At 41.9% G+C, this 17917-nt stretch overlaps 1 protein-coding gene across 3 annotated transcripts; it reads left to right on the top strand.

The window, feature by feature from the left end:
* The first annotated feature begins 1259 nt into the window (after window positions 1-1259).
* Window positions 1260-17890, top strand: golga3 (golgin A3). 3 transcript variants are annotated; one of them, XM_083979435.1, is made up of 24 exons: window positions 1260-1316; window positions 2448-2748; window positions 3920-4075; window positions 5124-5236; window positions 5742-6460; window positions 6614-6722; window positions 8042-8348; window positions 8441-8643; window positions 8770-8907; window positions 9432-9593; window positions 9693-10061; window positions 11196-11273; window positions 12165-12428; window positions 12569-12663; window positions 12940-13156; window positions 13500-13643; window positions 13796-13993; window positions 14099-14215; window positions 14312-14451; window positions 14589-14721; window positions 14959-15081; window positions 15310-15474; window positions 15783-15949; window positions 16063-17890. In XM_083979435.1, exons 2-24 carry the CDS (start codon window positions 2577-2579, stop codon window positions 16253-16255), a joined length of 4482 nt encoding a protein of 1493 aa, XP_083835561.1. In that variant the 5' UTR covers window positions 1260-1316; window positions 2448-2576; the 3' UTR covers window positions 16256-17890. The 3 variants fall into 3 exon arrangements, with proteins under 3 accessions (XP_083835561.1, XP_083835560.1, XP_083835559.1); XM_083979434.1 differs by having other exon boundaries at window positions 3920-4201; window positions 15786-15949; XM_083979433.1 differs by having other exon boundaries at window positions 3920-4201.
* The last annotated feature ends 27 nt before the right edge of the window (window positions 17891-17917 follow it).

The following is a 17917-nucleotide window of genomic DNA, read 5'->3' as shown; positions in this document are numbered from 1 at the left end:
TTCATGGTGAACAACTGGTGGTTGAATTTGATGTTTTCAGTCCAGTCCCCTGTTCACTGTGTTGTCCTTAAGACTGCCACTAGATGGTGTCAAAGGTAGAGAGTTTTAAATCCTACACAGTAGCTTTAAATGAGTCTCATTTTTATGTAACACACATTATGTATTAAAAGTGTTAGTCTTAACCTAAACCTTAGTTTACATTTTATTTGCATTACAAAGTGTATCAGTAGTGGTAATTATATTTTGTAAGGACAAACTCTTTTTGATGAGAATGTCAGTAATGTGGACATTGGAGGTAGGATCTAACTTTGTGTAGGCTATCATGTAGGCTGTAGACATGACCAGAGAGTTGGATGTCATATTCCCAACACTTTGCACCTTACACACAGACTCTTCCTTCTTATAGCTTATAGGTGTCCTAGCTGGCCTGTAACCTAAGACAATAAACTATAGGACTTTATTGTATCAGTTGAATTATTGCTTCTTCTTCTCCTTCTTTTTTTTTTTTTTTTAGAATCCTAATGTGTGAATACCATCATTTTGTTTGTTTATTTTTCTATTTTACATGCCACATGCCACATGGCATCACAACAGTTTTACAAATATGAACCGAATACTATTATTAGGCCTACTGTTAGGTCCGGGTCAGGTCAGGTCAGTGGTAGTGGTGTTATTTCTGGACAGATGTAATCAAAATTCAACCTAGGAAGTGATGCTTAACCCAGACTAAACAGAGATTTAAAAGGAAAGAAGACCAGTGCAATTGTAACTAAATGTAAATCCTTTATGTAGAATCCAGTTTAATCCCATTATACTAAGTAGTGCATGATACAGTGTGCACATTAATGCAATCCATGTAGGCCTACTGTGTGGACAGTATGGCACAGGGCTCAAGAAGTGGCAGTTATGACCTGTGTGTAGTCAGTCACCTCTGCCAGTTTCAGGTTCATCGTTGTAGCACAGGGACGGGGGAAATAAGGCGCTGCTCTTTGGCCACAAGGGTGAGGCAATGTACCACATCCGCTAAATCCAGCAGAACTAATGTAGCCTACTTCAGGCTATCATTGGCATAGGCATTTCAAATATATATTTCTAGAATAAAATAACAATACAGTAGTTTTTATTTTATTTTATGTATTTATTTTAAATTTTAAATCCAAACGCTATGAGCACGCACAGCCCCTCTCCGCCCCCTGAGCAGCCTCCCTGCTCTGACAGATAGGCTTCTGCTCTGTCTGCGCCCTGTGTTTCTAGTCGGACAGGTAAAGGGACGGAAACCAAACAGCCACGTAGTAAAAGGCGAAGCTCGCAAAAAGGTGAGCATTTCATGTCTTTTCATACATTTACCGAACATGTCATTTTATCATTTACACGTGGGATTTGTAACGCATTTACGCGACAGCAGAGTAATCCGTTGAATTAGCTAAACTATGTCAAAAATCACTGCTGAACCTACGATGGCGAGCCGAGCTAACGAGTTAGCACATTTAGCCTGACAGCTCCCGTCGTAAACACAGTCAGCTAGCTTTGTCGCTAGCGCCGTTAGCTTGATTCATTCGCCTCCCATATAGTCTATTATCTATTACCATTAGCTGCTAGAGTTTAGCCAGCGTCAGTGACGTATAAAGCTAATATAACCGCTCCGTGGTTTTCGTCTTATCAACGACTGTCCTGGTGAGCCCAGCAAAATGATGTGAGATGGTGCTCAACGGAGGCTAGCAGAGGAATCCTGCTACTGTCAGATCACAACAAGAACTTAGCATCACAGTCCTGCAGTCATCAGTAACATATGGCAAATTATGATAATATAGTGACAGATGTTTAGCAATTTTGAACAATATCGCAGTCACTGCAGGACAGCTGTGCACCTCCCTCCGCGCCTAAGTCTCAAAATCCTGATGTGCTAATCTCTTATGGTGCGGGGTGCCGACAAGTGTACAAAATTATGTAGAGTTGTTGGTGCAAATTCAACAAACTCGTCTCCACCATTTCTAACTGACACTCCTCAGTCTTTACCGGCTGAAGGGGTTAATTTTAAATGCCCATCCTCTGGTTGACAAGGCGCGTGTCTGACTTATCAGCAGATTCCTGCTGTAATCTAATTACATTTTTACAGACTGAACCTTAGCTGATCGTCACTTTCTGCCTGTCATATGTGTTTGCCCACTTCGTTTCTCTGTGAAAGTGAAAGGATTCAACGGGCGTTAGTTGCTAGTTAGCTAATCTATATTTAACGCGCTACAATCTTCTTAACCACCAGGCCATCTTGTTAGCCCTTTACTTGGGCTTAAAACCAGTTGTGTTGTTATATAACATTAGCACTGTCTAAATGAGATCAGCAGTAAGGAGTCCCACCTTCTGAGATGTGTATTGGTCTTTACTATGATTCATGTTCTGCAAACAAAACCTCCCAATTATACTACATATGAACTGTTTTCTCTCTACAGATCTGCCAGTATTCAGAAGTGTTCCTGGACACTGACACACGCCCAGCTGGCCTGCCTCCTAAGAAAATGGTTTTGTGAGACATTTTTTCCAAAGCAGCACCAGAAGGACTGTGACTGTCCAGTTTCTTAATGGAAATGGAAACTAACCATTCAGAAGTAGCTCAAACAGAAGCCAATGCTTACCAAGAAGGCCGAGTTATCAAATCCAAAGAGATTGAAGCCCATGTCATGGAAGGGGATACACTACTGAAACAACAGGGACGCACAAACACAGAAAATACAAAAGGGAATATTTGTAATGGTGAGTCCGGTCTGTGTGTGTCTGTTTACATGCATATTCATTCTATGCAAACAACACCATGGTAATTTTAAGCTATACAAATCCTGTGCAAAGCAGAATGTGTCTTACCACCACAGTGAATCCTGGTTAAGAAAGTCTATTTTGTTATCTGTGGATTTGTTAGATTAAAAATTTTTGATTAAAAGTACGTATTGCCTCATTTTCACTTCTATTAAATTCATATTATACAGGTATGTTTGCAGCAGTGAAGTAGCCTAGTGGTTTTAGGTTGAAGTGATTTGGTGACCTTCATAGCCTAGAAATAATTGTTTTTTTTTGTTGTTGTTATTTTTGATATTCTCCCACTGAGAACTAGCTTCCTACTGCGTTATATGAGCTTTCCTATTTGAAAAGTTTGTTCCCCTTTGGGGATATTACTAGTATCTATTTTATCTAACAATGTGTGCTGCCACGCATGACCTGTTTTGTTGGCTACTACAGGGCCCGAGGCCCTCTGCTGCTATGTGTTACACCACTCTTTGAACTAATGTGTTAAATAGCTGAGCTGAATTCTAATTAGTTTGCCATCAGAAGGCAACTGTGTTTATAGCCTCAAACACTTAAGTTTTAGGAGAAGAAAGCCAAACTGAAAATGTGAGCTTTTAGTACAATGTAGAGTTGGGTTGTGCACAAGAGATGGTCCAAATCAGAGATGGTTCATTAATCAGAGGATCCTTTTCACTAACTTGCAAAAACCCCAAACAATGATAAAGACTTGCTGTGTTTTCCTGTGTTTTTCTTCAATTAGCAATCAATTAAAGCTGTAGAATGACTATACCCCTGATAAATATGCAATGATGATAATTTTCTTTTAAATATTACCGGTAGATATAGTATATCCAATATCCATGACTGAATAAGCAGCAGTCAAAGTTGAAAAAAATATTCAGTGCATATTTGAATGTGATTCAAATTTTTTTCTAGCACAAAGAGCCTGGTAATTATTATTGTAATTGTTAAGAGTAGGTGCAGCTGGATGTGCTTCAGTTGCCATATGCTGCATGGTACTGTAGCTTGATAAAGTTGTCAAACCAGTTTCCCAAGAGAATTGATTACTACTCAGCGTAGCTCTTGTCTTATCATGGCTAACTGTCACATTCCTCCGGGGCTTCTTCTTCCCCTTCTCTTCCAGGTCCTGTTAGTTCAGATCTGATGCCAAATGGAGATGGACTGGCAGAGGGCCTCATTGCTGCAGGGGATGCCTGTATAAATGGGTCCCTGCTGCCGACGGCCCCTCCACAGAACACCAGCTCCCCCGTCAACTCCCAGACTCAAGGGCCCTCCCCAGGTGTGGCTGCTTATCCACCCATGATGCTAGAGAAGTCTGAGGGGGCTAGTGCTGGGGTCACGATTCACACGAGTGATGCATTGCAGTCGCTCAGACTCAGTATGCCTATGCAGGAGACTGAATTGTGTAAGCATAAACTTATATGGAGTGAATGCCCCCTCTATGTCCCCCGTATTTAAACCTCATTTTGCTGTGGGATGTTTGGTTATGTGCATATCCTTTTTAACTCCCTTGTCTGTGTATTATCTGATTAACAAATGGATTCGGTGGGAATTTCTTTTTAGTTGTTTAGTTTGCTTCCTTTCTGCAACTCCCAAGGCATTTAATTGCCTGTTTAGACTTTGGTGTGGGTGCTTCATTTGGATCACTGTTTGGACTAATGGCTGCATTTTGGAACTAATCCCTCTGTTATGTTATCTCTTACGTGGGATTTCAAAGGCATCAATGCTATGAGCACAACCTGGAATGTATTTTTAGGGCTTGTGGTGAATTTGTTTGGCTTTATATTATAGCTCATACGCACAATCTATATGTGTTTCACCACATGAAGAATCCTATAATTTACTGACTACAGATCGGCTGCTGTCATAACTGAGGTCAAGTTTTCTATGTGAGTATTAACAAACCAAGCAAGGAGAGAGTGATATAGTGTAGGGAACCACCTCAATAATTCACATAGCCTTTATTGGTGAAGCTTGTGCCTGACAACACCAATGCTGTCACCTGTAGGTGTCATGTAAAAACAGTGCAGGTGTAATCTGTTACTCACTTGTCATTGTTTCCAGCCTGGAGATTAACTGCGTTCCATTTTGAATTATTTGTTAATTGTTGGTCAGAGTTCAAAGCAGTTTATTCTTCTTTACATACGGCCGACATCGTACAAGTATGCCCGACCAGGTATACAGCAGAGGGATCACTGCCAGGATTTCCTCTTTTACAGTTGTAGAGAAGCTCGTCCCGTGTAAAACTAAATAGAGTACTTTTGTGTACTTGTGCATGATGTTATACAGATTTCTTTTTTTTTTGGCCTAATGTACTGTCCCTTTAGCCAACCAGAAGCCATCACTGGAGATGGAGAACGAGGAGAAGATCCGCCTGGAGGCCCGCCGGCGCCTGGAGGAGCAGCTGAAGCAGTACAGAGTGCAAAGGCATAAGGAGAGGGTGAGTGAGCGGAGCACTCAAAATGTATCCTGACTTGTAGGTTAGCCCTCAGTTTCCTTTCAAAACCCTAGTTTCCTCACCCACCTTTGTCATCCACTCAGCAATCGTTGCCCGTCTATTAGAGATATGCTTCCAAAAGCAATCAATACAATTTGAAGAAGCTTGATGGATAGAGTTGTGACCCGGTGTATTCGTGTTTTCAGCTTTGGATTTCTGCTATTAGATAAGACGTGTGTTCTAGTTGGCATTCAAATCATGCGTGTTATTTTCTTGTGACCCAGGTGATTCACAGTTTAAACACATTTTCACAGTTTGGAGAAAATATTCTGCAAGTGCAGCTTTGGCTCCAATAAGTGTTCTGTATTTGTGTATTTGTTTTATTGATTTTCTGTCATTGCTTAGATTTAGTTAGAAGTTACTGATTTCAAACTGCGCAACCTTCAGATTTCACATTCAGGTTTTCTCAGCGGTGCAAGACCATTGATTCTTTTCATCTGCTTTCCAGTCTCATCGCAGCACCGGCAAGACCAGGCCTTCCAGCACTCTGGATCCAGAGCTCATGCTGCATCCTGAGGCTCTGCCGCGGGCCAGCACTGTGGCCATGACCACGGAGTATTCCTTCCTGAGGACCAGTGTCCCACGTGGTCCAAAACTGGGTAGCTTGGGAATCCCTCCCTCCAAGGAGAGGAAGTCCAGGTCTCCCCGGCCCAGCAAGATCCATTCCTTAGCTGACTACAAGTCCCCTGAGAGTGATGGAGGTGGAGGAGGTGGAGCAAGAGCAGCAGATAACACTACAAGCTCCTTCCAGTCCACCATCAGCTCCGTGTCCACGCTGTCTGAGGTCAGTGTGATGTCAGAGGGCAGCACCTGCGAGACAGAGTCCCAGCCCGGCGCTCCGGGCTCCAACGTCGGGGACAACGCCTCAGAAATCAACGGCAGCGAATCGGGGATGAGGCTGGGGAATGACGGCAACGACAGTGACAGCTCATCTTACAGCAGCGTGTCCACCAGGGGGACGTACGGCATGCTGTCCACAGCAGTGGAGAGGCAGCGGGGGCCCTACACGGTGGAGGGGAGGGAGATCGCACCCGAGGCCATGGGGCAGTTCCCCTCCCTGCAGGAGGTGCTGCAGGCCGCCAGCGAAGAGCAGCACCTGCTGGAGCTGGAGCAGGACAGAGAGGGAACAGTGGAGTCTCGTAGTCGCAGGGACAGTTTCTCCAGCAGGTACTGGTCAGAGTCTCTGAAACCAACTGTTGACATATTTTGAGAGACAAAAAAACAAAAGAAAGACAAAACAAGAAAGCTTACAATGCCTGCTTAAGGCCGTCATTTTAATAATATTAACGTTTATCATTTTCTCTCAATCATTTGTTTTAGTGTTTCTTTGGAGAGTTCAGTGATGGGCCACGATGAGATGCTGCAGGTGATGAAAGAGAAGATGAGACTGGAGGGCCAGCTGGAGTCCCTGTCATCTGAGGCCAATCAGGTTATATAACACATTTCTTTTTCTTTTATTTCTTTTTTTTTTTATTGAACATTTATGCACACATTACAGCAGGAAGTACAGAACAATATGGGACAAGGGGCAATTACAGAACAAAGAAAGACAGAACAAAACAAAGAACAAGGGTTGGAATTGTGATAAGGGGTGTTGAGCAGGCAAATTGAATTTGTTGGGAATAAAAAGAGAGAGAGAAAACAAAAAAGGATGAACAGTGTGGAGCAGTGGTTGGGCATTAACATGAAATTACGCATTTCTATAATCGTAATACTGTATCTCTTTGTTCTGGAGAAAGTATTCATCCATACACATTTTGTACATACTACCGACACCTTGAAATATCTTTATTCTACTTTCTCTAACAAGCTGCATCCTCAAAAATGTCCATAGAGTTGAATGGACTTCTCAAACACAGTTAGTTTTGTAGTAAAATAGACCTTCTTATCTACAAATTATACACTGCACTGAGTGGCATAAACAGCAACCGCCCAAGCTATAATTAAAAAAAGTGTTAGTCATGCTGGTGGCACTAGATAACAGCTTCCTTTCACCGTGAGATACTATGACATTTTTATGGAACATACATGGGTGCAAAATGTGTTACAGATGTTCATGGTTGCAATGTATTGTGATTTCATACTTTTCTGTGATGCCAGAATGAGGGTGACATTTTTGTTTTTAGTGAAGCATGTACCGCTCTGCCTAAGTACATGCAGCGTCACAGAACCTTACTTAAGACATTAAGGCAAGGCAAGGCATCTTTATTTATATAGCGCATTTCATACCAAGGCAACTCAATGTGCTTTACATAAAGACAAAACATTTTTTAAAACATAAACACAAAAAACACAGAGTTAAAAGCAGGAGCAAAAAAAAAAAAAAAGTAAAATAAAATAAAATAGATAGAGTTTTAAGTTCTTAAATGCAGGAAGAGAGTGTGGAGGAATGACATACCATAAACAAAGCAGGGACTGAGTGCTCAGGGCAGGTGGTCGGCATCCCAACCATTTGGCTATGAGGTCGTCCACTTAACAGTTCTTTCTTGCACATTAAGTCTCACACTTCAATATGCTAATAAGGCTGTGTATCATTTGACATAACTTATATCCAATTAATTAGGATCATTTAACACCATAATAAATGTCTGTTCTGCTACTGAGCCAAGTCATGTATCACAGCATCCCAAAAAGATTTATATTGATGGTTGTTAAGTTACCTGGGCAGGCTGCCCAGATAATAACGCCGTCTTCAAAACAGCGGGAATAATTGAGCGTAAGTGCTGACCACACTCTGCTGTCCTCCAGGCTCTGAAGGAGAAGACGGAGCTTCAGGCCCAGCTGGCTACAGTGAATGCTCAGCTACAGGCTAAGAAGGAGGAGGCTCAGGTCAGCCAGGAGAAACAGAGCACCCTCACCACCGAGGTTGGCACGCTGCGACAGAACTGCAGCCAGCTAGAGAAGGCCATGGTGGAGCTTCAGGGAAGTCTGGAAAGCAAGAATGCCAGTCTGGCTTCTCTAAGCAACGACCTGAAAGTGGCTGAGGACCAGTACAACAGGCTGATGGGGAAGGTGGAGGAGATGCAAAGCACTGTGACTTTAAGAGACAATGCAGGTAAGTGATGGCAACCCAGAGAGCTTTAGTGTAAAAAAAAAAAATATATTGCCACCTTCATCTGTGTTAAAAATCTATGTTTACTTTTACAGTTCAGGAGTTGCGTCAGCAGATGGGTGGCCTTCACAGCCAACTTCAACAGGTCCAGCTGGAGCGCAGCACCCTGCAGAGCCGACTGAAGACCTCGCAGGCTGAGATCGACTCGCTCCAGCAGGTCAGACTGTGGTACCAGCAGCAGTTGGCCATGGCCCAGGAGGCAAGGGTGCGACTGCAAGGAGAAATGGCGAACATGCAGGTAAGGCTGAGGTCGATGCATTTGCTTTTGTCATCATGTATTGTACTAGACAGACAAAAGTTGTTATGTAAAAGACAAAGCATCCTAAGTGAGGTGTTTCACCTTGGGCTTTTTTTTCTTACCCAGGCTGGACAGATGACTCAGATTGGTGTTATGGAACATCTGAAGCTGGAGAATGTGACGCTGTCTCACCAGCTCAATGAGACCCAACACCGCTCCATCAAAGAAAAAGAACGTATAGCTGTTCAGCTGCAGAGTATCGAGGTACATTCTTGAGGATCTGTTTTTTGACCTTATTCCATCATCATGTTTGTGTTTATATCCTCCCATACATGAATCAGTATGTTGTCAGACTTTTCTAAAGAGACAGCATTGGTTTTAATAAGGAGTGTCGAACTCATTTTAGTTCAGGGGCCACATTCAGTGCAATTTAATCTCAAGTGGGCCGGGCCGGTAAAATAATAGCGTAATAACCTATAAATAATGAAAACTCTTAACTTTTCTCTTTGTTTTAGTGCAAATAAGTACATTATTAAGATGTTTACATTAAATGAACTATTCTTTTACAAAACATATTATGAACAACCTAAAATTTCTGGAGAAAAAAAAGTGCAATTTCAACAATATTATGCCTCTTCTGTCTTTAATGGAATTTTCACACTTGGCAAATTCATCTGGCTGGCCGGCTTTGGCCCATGGTTTGCATGTTTGACTTGCACATAAAATGTAGTATGAAGTAGATGGAGCGTATTGTTGTAATGTAAACCTTTTTACTGTTTGTGTCGTAGGCTGACATGCTGACCCAGGAAGCAGCTTACAAGCAGATCCAGGATGCAAAGAGCATGGTGGAAGACGACCTGCAGCACAAACTGGAAGAGTTTGAGGAAGAGCGAGACCGTTTAGTGAAACTGGCCAACACAGCCAGCAGCCTGGAGAGGGAACTAGAGCAGGTAGTTACACCAAGTGCCACCATAACCTCATATGTTCAGTAAGATTCTTACTGCACACCGTCTTAAAACTCCCTTCACACCATACTGCATCTCTCCTAGGTGAAGTTAACCCTTTCCCAGAAAGATGTGCAGCTGCAGGCGCTCCAGAAAGAACATCTGGAGCTGATGCGCCAGCTGACCACCACTCAGGAGAACCTGCACACCAAAGAGCAGTCCATCAACCAGCTGGAGGCCCGCTACCTGGAGCTGGAGGCCCAGCTGGCCGAGCTACAGACGGAGAGCAATGCCAAGGACGACAACATCCAGTACCTCCAGAACGAGAAGATTGTCCTGGAGGTAGCACTGCAAGCTGCTCGCGCTGACAAAAGTCAACTTGACGAGGGAGCTGAGCGGCTCGGAGAGGACGTTCTGGTGGCCTCGGATGTCTTAGATCAGCTCAGACAGGAAGTCCAGGTCAAAGCCAATCAGGTATGAAATGGGTGGGAGGTGAGCAGATGTTGTTTTGGCTATTAAGTATGGCTGTCAATCAATTTAAAAAAAATTAACAAATTAATTGCACAATTTTCTGTAATTTATCGCGATCAATTTATCGATTAATTAATTGCATTTGTCCACTTAAGAATAAAGCTAATAATGAATATTTATTGATGTAAAATCATAGAATAAACACAAAGAAAGTATATTTAAATTCAAAGACTATTTTAATGGCTTTCTTTAAACTTAGAACACAGTTTCTCTCCTGTGAAGTACAAATATGGCACAAAAAATAATAACATAACCCAGGCTACATGTGTTGAAGTGCAGGTTGAATATCAAAACCATCAAGACCACTCCAGACCGCTTCTGCCACACTGACCACATATTGGGATCTAAACGGTTACTTTCTCACATGAAAAATATTAAAACTTAATAAAGTGACGTATTAACAGCTCTACAATTAAAGCAGCTTTTTAGCTGCTTAGCTGCTTTACTGCTATGGGTCAGCCGCCACCGGAAGTAAACCAAACGATTTTTTTTCATGCAAATTTTAATGCATTAAATGTTTAAAAATGAATCTCCAAAATGAATGCATTAACTTTGACAGCACTACTATAAAGTACTGCAGAAAATGCTGAGCTGCTTGTGACTTAGTCAGAGAACAACTTTTTATGCATGTAGTTGAATGTATCTGTTTTCTACAATTAGTTTTGTCATTAAAGCAGAAGTAAGCGGAATGTTTGTGTTAATATAAGTCTTAAATAGTTGTATCTTCCGACAGCAATCACTTCTATAGAGTGTTTGGTCTGAAACACGGGTCTGTCAGTCACTCTGCTCTGCTGTAAGCCGAGGAGAAAACTTTCCTTGTATCCTACAACCTTTATCCAATGAGGAGAGAGAACGGCATAAAGGGGCGGTCCTCTCTGTGTGTGCAGCCAAGGGATGCGCGTGAATGTGGTGACGTAGGGACGAGGGCAGGGACTGCTAACTCCATCGGCTGACAGGAAGTTAGCTTACTTCTGCTTTAAGTTAATTTAATCTAAATATTATGTAGCATTTTATCCCATTGAGACTGCCTCTCTGTAACTATGTAGTGAATAATAAAAGGCTTTTACTTTGTTACAGATTGAAACGCTACAACAAGAAAATAGTGCCGTGAAGAAACAAGCTCAGAAATTCAAGGAGCAGTTCCAACAACAGAAGGTAAGACATCTCCACTGCTCCTATGTACAGTTCTCTCCTATTGTGTAAAGATAGTTGAAGGCAGAACAAAGCGTGGACTGTGTGGACTTTGTATAGACATTAGAACACTTGTCAGAAATCTCCCAGCTTGATAAGACTGACAGTGTTGTGGGAGGATGTATTGTAGAACCAGATGGCTGTCACTGCTGAAGAATGCCCAAAGTGCTGGTTGATAGGTCTCCGCGTGGACTAGGCGGTGGAGGATGCCATGCATTTTGGCATTGACAGGCTGTCATCAAGAGCGTGCACTAAATTGACAGAATGACAGAAATATGAATGATATTTTACAGGGTTTTTGTAGACCGTCTTCGGACTCGTGCATTAACTTTCCTCTTTGAAATCAGACTGCTATCAGAAATTCATAAAGGGAAAATTGCTGTGCCCCCTCAGGTGCCAAACAAGAAAAACTGTCTGTGTTATCAGTATTTGACAGATTCACTCACTTTCTCTGTCAATGTTTGATGTGGTCATTTTTATAGCACATCTACATTGAAATCTGTAAATCTGTTTGAATATATTAAACAAGAAAGGAGCTGCTTCTCAGCTCTCCTATGGTGGTTTCCCTTTAACATAATGTGAAATGTCCTTCTTCCTTTAGAAACAAACACAAAGGCTGAAATTTGGGCTGAAAAAAGCACATCGAGCTCTAGACATGATGCAGTGTGGGATTCAAATGTTGTTGCAGCACTCTCTCATTGTATCTCAAATGTCATTTAGCCTGCTGCTTCGGTGGAGACACATATGAGCAAGCCTACTCCATCGCAGGCGAAAATACTCACTTCATTAACACTTGACCAGTGTTTTGTTTTGCCATAAACCTCCATCAAACGCAAAATGTGGTTTACTTCACAGGTGATGGTGGAAGCGTATCGGCGGGATGCCAGCTCCAAAGACCAGCTGATCAGCGAGCTCAAGTCCACCAAGAAGCGTCTGTTGGCAGAAGTGAAGGACCTGAAGCAGGAGCTGCTGGGCGTGCAGGGGGAGAAGCAGACGGCAGAGCTGGAGCAGGCCCGGCTGCAGAAGGAGGTGGTGAGAGTCCAGGAGCAGATGAATAACTTGGAAGCTCATCTGCAAACTATTCAGAAAGAAAGGGATCAGCTGGAGACCCAGATCCAGGTATTACATTGATACATTTCTCACTAAATTTACTTCATACCATATTTTAAAAACAAGATAAAGAAAAAAAGAAATGTTGAAATTCTTGTATTGTAATGTTAGTTGTTTTTTTGTTTTGTTTTGTTTTTTTCCTCCTGTAGTCTCTGCAGTTTGATCAGAGCCAGCTAGCAGCAGTGACACAGGAGAATGAAGGCCTTAGGAAGCAGGTGGAGCAAATGGAGGCTGGAGCCAAAAAGTGAGTCATGTGCTCATCCAGATTTGCGGAGCTTCAATGATTCCTACAGTAATGACTTGGATCATGTTGTCAGGGGCTATTTATAAACAGTAATGCAGGACATTGATTATACAATTCCTGAATCATTACATGGTTGAAAAGCACATCCATCCACATTGTTGCACTCTTTGTTTATCACCTGTATTTGTCAATTAAATGAGATTTTTAACATGCACACTCTTCATTCCAACATTTCCCTGTTGTTAGTAACATTTCTTTCTTATACGCATCGAAAAGGGCCATCTCAGAGCAGAAGGTGCGCATGAAGCGGCTGGGGACGGATTTGACGAGCGCTCAGAAGGAGATGAAAGCCAAACACAAGGCCTACGAGAACGCTGTGGGCATCTTGAGCAGGAGGCTCCAAGAGGCCTTGACTGACAAGGAGGCGGCTGAGGCAGAGCTGGTCAAACTCAAAGCCCAGGTGTCGGATGAGGGAAACAGCCAGGCATTACAGGTACTGGAACATCCTGTCAGACCTTGGCAGTCACTGTGACCTCTGACCAACATAACTCAGGAATTAATACATTAATTATGACACAATTTAAAACATGGGTTTAACTCAGGAAGGAGAGGTTGTGACCATATTTTCTGATACTTAGCTGGTCAGTTGAAGGCGAACACCCACAAGGCAATGATTATACTTACTGTAATAAGTAAGACACTAGGGTGCTGCTTTAAATTTGCTTTGATGTCCCTTCATCATTAAGATATTTCTCTTTTTATTGTGAAAAATCCTGGGTGCACCTGTTTAGTATCAGAAAAATGAAACTCAGTGTGGCTGTACTTTTGTTGTCCAGGAGAAGATTAAGGCCCTGCAAGCTGAGCTGCAGGTTGTGGCCAAAAGCAAGACTATGCTAGAGAAGGAGCTGCAGGAAGTGATCACCCTCACCTCCACAGAGCTGGAGGAGTACCAGGAGAAAGTCATGGAGCTTGAGGATGAGGTAAACTATCAGTTTGTGATAATCCAGTCAGGTTTTTGGAACACAAAACTGCTCTCTGTACCTTTAATAATACAGATCACAACCCTGTAGGAGCTGGAATCACACAATTTACATTTGCCGCTTTTTATTAATGACATGAATTCATTTCACAGCTTCAGGAGTCGCGATGCTTCAAGAAACGGATCAGAAAGTTAGAGGATGCCAACAAGAAGTTAGCACTTGAGCTGGAGCATGAAAAAGGGAAATTAGCAGGACTGGCACAGTCCCACAATTCACTGCGGGAGCATTCCAACATTTTGGAGTCTGCCCTAGCTAAGAGAGAAGCGGATCTTGTTCAACTCAACTTACAGGTGAAAAAACCTGTTTACATCTTATAAATATTGGAATACTTATTTACGTAACAACAAAAAAATCCTTTAAGAGAACGTTGTGTTGACATTTATCCTTTTTTACAGGTTCAAGCTGTTCTGAAGCGTAAAGAGGAGGAGGACCAGCAAATGAAGCAAGTGGTGCAAACTCTACAGCTTGCCTTGGAGAAAGAGAAAACCAAAGTCAATGATCTGAAGGAGCAGGTAAGAGCTCTATGTCATATACCAGAAAGACTTTAAAATAAGTTAACAATGTGCATATGTTTGAATGTTTGGGTCTTTATGTGATTTGTCCTGTAGGTGGCAGCAGCAAAGGCTGAAGCAGCCCATAATAAGCGGCACTACAGGGCAGCCATGCTGGAGCTGACAGAGATCAAGAAAGACCTGCAGGCCAAAGAGGACCTGGTCAAAGTTCTGCAGAGTGAAGCGCACAAACTACGGTACACCAATTTGTTTGATGAAAGAATACAGTCATTTTTGAAAGATACCTTTTTAAAAATCCAATACTTTGTTCCAAAGTCTGTACTAGTTGTACATCTGAGAAGTTATTTATCAGTGAGTGTATGATCCTCTACAGGTCTCAAGATGAGCAGCACACTCAGGAGGTTTCCAGGTTCCAGCAGGAGCTGGCTGAGGCTCACTCACAGCTCCAGATCCTCCGGAAACAACTGGATGAGGAACTGGCCAAGCAGCCCCTCACTCACCAGGAGGTAGGGCTTCTTAACCAGGGTCAGACTGACATGTTTGGCTGATGAATATTGTGACTGCGAGAAGCCAAGCTCATCCATTTTGGAAGTTATTCTAATACAACTCTTTAATCATTGCCCTGGATGATCGTGAAGAGTTTTATGATCCCAGTTTTTTCAAATTCCATCCAGTCTTTGATCCACAATTTGTTGTTGTGGAAAACAACTGATAACTAAAATTGACTGTTCATGTCCATACAGGTGGAGGACCTGAAGTGGGAGGTGGAGCAGAGGCAGAGGGACATTGACGCTCAGAAGCAGCAGGTAGAGATGATGGAGCAGTGCCATCATAGGGAGCTGGACAACCTACAGACAGCTCTCCAGGCAAGTGTTCACTTCATTATAAAATATAGGCACAAAGCTGCCAAATATTGATCGCTGCTTAACCAGATGTTAAAAGTAATTGAAATATTCTTGGATTTATGAATGCACTGCATTACATGTACTTCATAAAAATGTTAGCCCAGTAAACCGGTAGAATCCAGAGGGAATCGAGATGGAGTGACACTCTAGTCACTCCTCTATACTAAGAGGATTTTGTTTGGGGTCCAGAACATCAAGGTGGAACTGGAGTCGGTGCAGGAGGAGCTGAGCAGCACCAGGAAGGATAAGTTCATGCTGCAGGCCAAAGTGGGCGAGCTGAGGAACAGCATGAAGACAGTCCTACTGCAGAACCAGCAACTCAAACAGGACCTGAAACAGAGCCGCCTGAGGAAGGTAACAAACCTCCCTCTCCTTGTGTCATGTGATTATTTTAATGCTCTTGAACTGGCAGTTTGAAAATCCTGTCAATGAATATTAGCAGAAATTGATATAAGACAGTATCACTGAACTAAGAGTATGTAACAATTTGCTGTTTTGCTGTTACCCAACTGGGCGTACCCTTTAATTTCTGCAGCATGAGTAATGCTTACAATGCCAGCAGCCTGTCTTCAGACAGTTTTAAAGGCCAGTGTTTTCAGTATGATGCAAAATAAGAAGTGCCTACTGATGATAAATGACTAAATACAATTATGTTGGAGCAGCAGCGTATGGAGCTTAAGACTGAGGGGAACCCATCCAACCCAGTGACACCAGTTAAGATCCCAGACTGCCCAGTGCCTGCCTCGTTACTGGATGAGTTGCTGAAACCATCAACTTCAGTCAACAAGGAGCCTCTCAATAACCTACACAACTGTCTACGGCAGCTCAAGTAAGCCCATTTTCTGTTACACATTATCAACATACCTACATTGAGCTTTTTGTTGTGTTGTGGTGAATGTGATTGTACATGAAATGTGTTTGTCTTTCTTTTTTCTTTCGAAGGGAGGAGATGGACATCCTCCAAAGGCAGATGGAGGAACACACAGTAACAGTGCATGAGTCAGTGAGCTCATGGACAAACACAGAGGAGGGACTGGCTCAAGTGGAGCTTCAAAACAACATCTCCAAATCATCAATGCCGCTAAACAATACGGTGGCAGAAAATAACAACGAGGCAGAAGAGCAGCAGTCATAACAGAAGAACTTTTCTCAGGCCATCAGAGGGAGAGTGGAGTTTTATCCACAAAGGCACTTTTTAGCCCCATAATCCCTTTCTCTTTTCTTAACAATTGCTGCCAACATTTGGCATTCTCCCATCAGCACAGAAGTGCTTTCGCAGAGTAATACTTTATATACCATAGCTTTATTCTTTTCTCTTAATTTGACGGTTGTTTATATTTTGTTATGCTCTTGTCACATTTATTTATTTAGAGTTAAAAGGAATTACAACTTTTATTTGACGGCTTCTCCGAGAGGACCGTTCATCTTCAGTTTTGTTATCATAGATATTAATTAAACTGCTCTGTTGGGCCAGTTTTTCCCCGTTGAATCAGCAGTTTTACTCACTAAAGGGTATTTAGTCATCCTCTTATAATATTAATTCAGCAGCTTTGATGTTGCTTAATGATGACTGACATTATTTTAAGAAGTGTTCTTGGTGACAGAAACAACTCTGAGTCTGCCACCAGACTGGCAACGAACTGTTCTTCCATTTCTTTGTGCCTGTGTATGAGTGAAGTCGCTCATCTATGATTTAACTGACATGCTTATACACTTCCACATGGTTTCCAAGCAGCTTGTGATGAAACATCATCACTTACTTTCATGAAGTTAAAAGTCATACAATTGTGGTCAGTTTTTTGTATGGTCTGTTGTTAAAATGCAGTGTCTCTTAAATTTGTTGTTACCATATCACCTTGGGTTCTTAAAGTCTAAAAATATTAATCTCAGTTACGTACGGAGGTGTTTTGTCAAGCATGGACTGCAGTAATTCGCACGCAAAAAAGCCTTAAGCAATCTTTAATACGCTGTAAAGGACTAAGTCAGTTTGGAGAAACGTATTTCTGCTGAGGGTGTGTGCAAGATGTTATATGTTTTATTGTTTATGTGTGGAAATCTTTACTGAAGAGTGGTTTATCGTAAAAATAAGTGGGTGGATCAACTGACATTGCACATGAAGTGATTGCACCTAAACTGAGTGAGAGAGGAAGTCACAAGATAAAGCAGAAAAGTTACTTCTACTGCAGGTGCAATCAGATGTGTTCATTTTCTGATGTTACATTTGGTACATACTGTATTTACAAAAAAAAAAAAAGACTACCCTTGAATCAGATGTCATACTTGTTTTATCGTTGTTTCTTGGGTTAGGGCATAAGTTTATTGTTTCCAGAAGTTAATATATAAATACAATTTTGTATGATTGTGAATTCATCATAATTGTTTAATAGTACAAAGAAGATAAAAAAACAAGATATGAAAATGCAAACCATCAGTCAAAGTGGAGATACTAATTTTGGTACAGCTGCACTAAAATTTCAGTGTTGAGGGTTCATTGGATGGTATAACTTTGTGCATGCAACTGAGCTGCAGCTGCTGTCAGTGCTCATTCCCATACTATAATTTTTTTTAGACAACAGTGTATGCTCATGAATTTCTAAAGGGACAATAAATATTTTAAGGAGAATGCTTATTGGGGGCTAATAACAATAAAGAGATTGGTATAATGTATTCTGAAAAAAAACTTTTTGACTGTATAAACTACCTTTCACTATACGCAGTATGTAATAACATGTACTGGGACACCTGCGCTGTATGCATAACCCTTGCTGTACCTGCTGTTTTTTCTTTTCTTTAAAGA

Source organism: Trachurus trachurus (genome assembly GCF_905171665.1).
Source record: "Trachurus trachurus genome assembly, chromosome: 9".
Classification (NCBI taxonomy): domain Eukaryota; kingdom Metazoa; phylum Chordata; class Actinopteri; order Carangiformes; family Carangidae; genus Trachurus; species Trachurus trachurus.
This window is presented reverse-complemented; position numbering and strand designations above follow the sequence as displayed.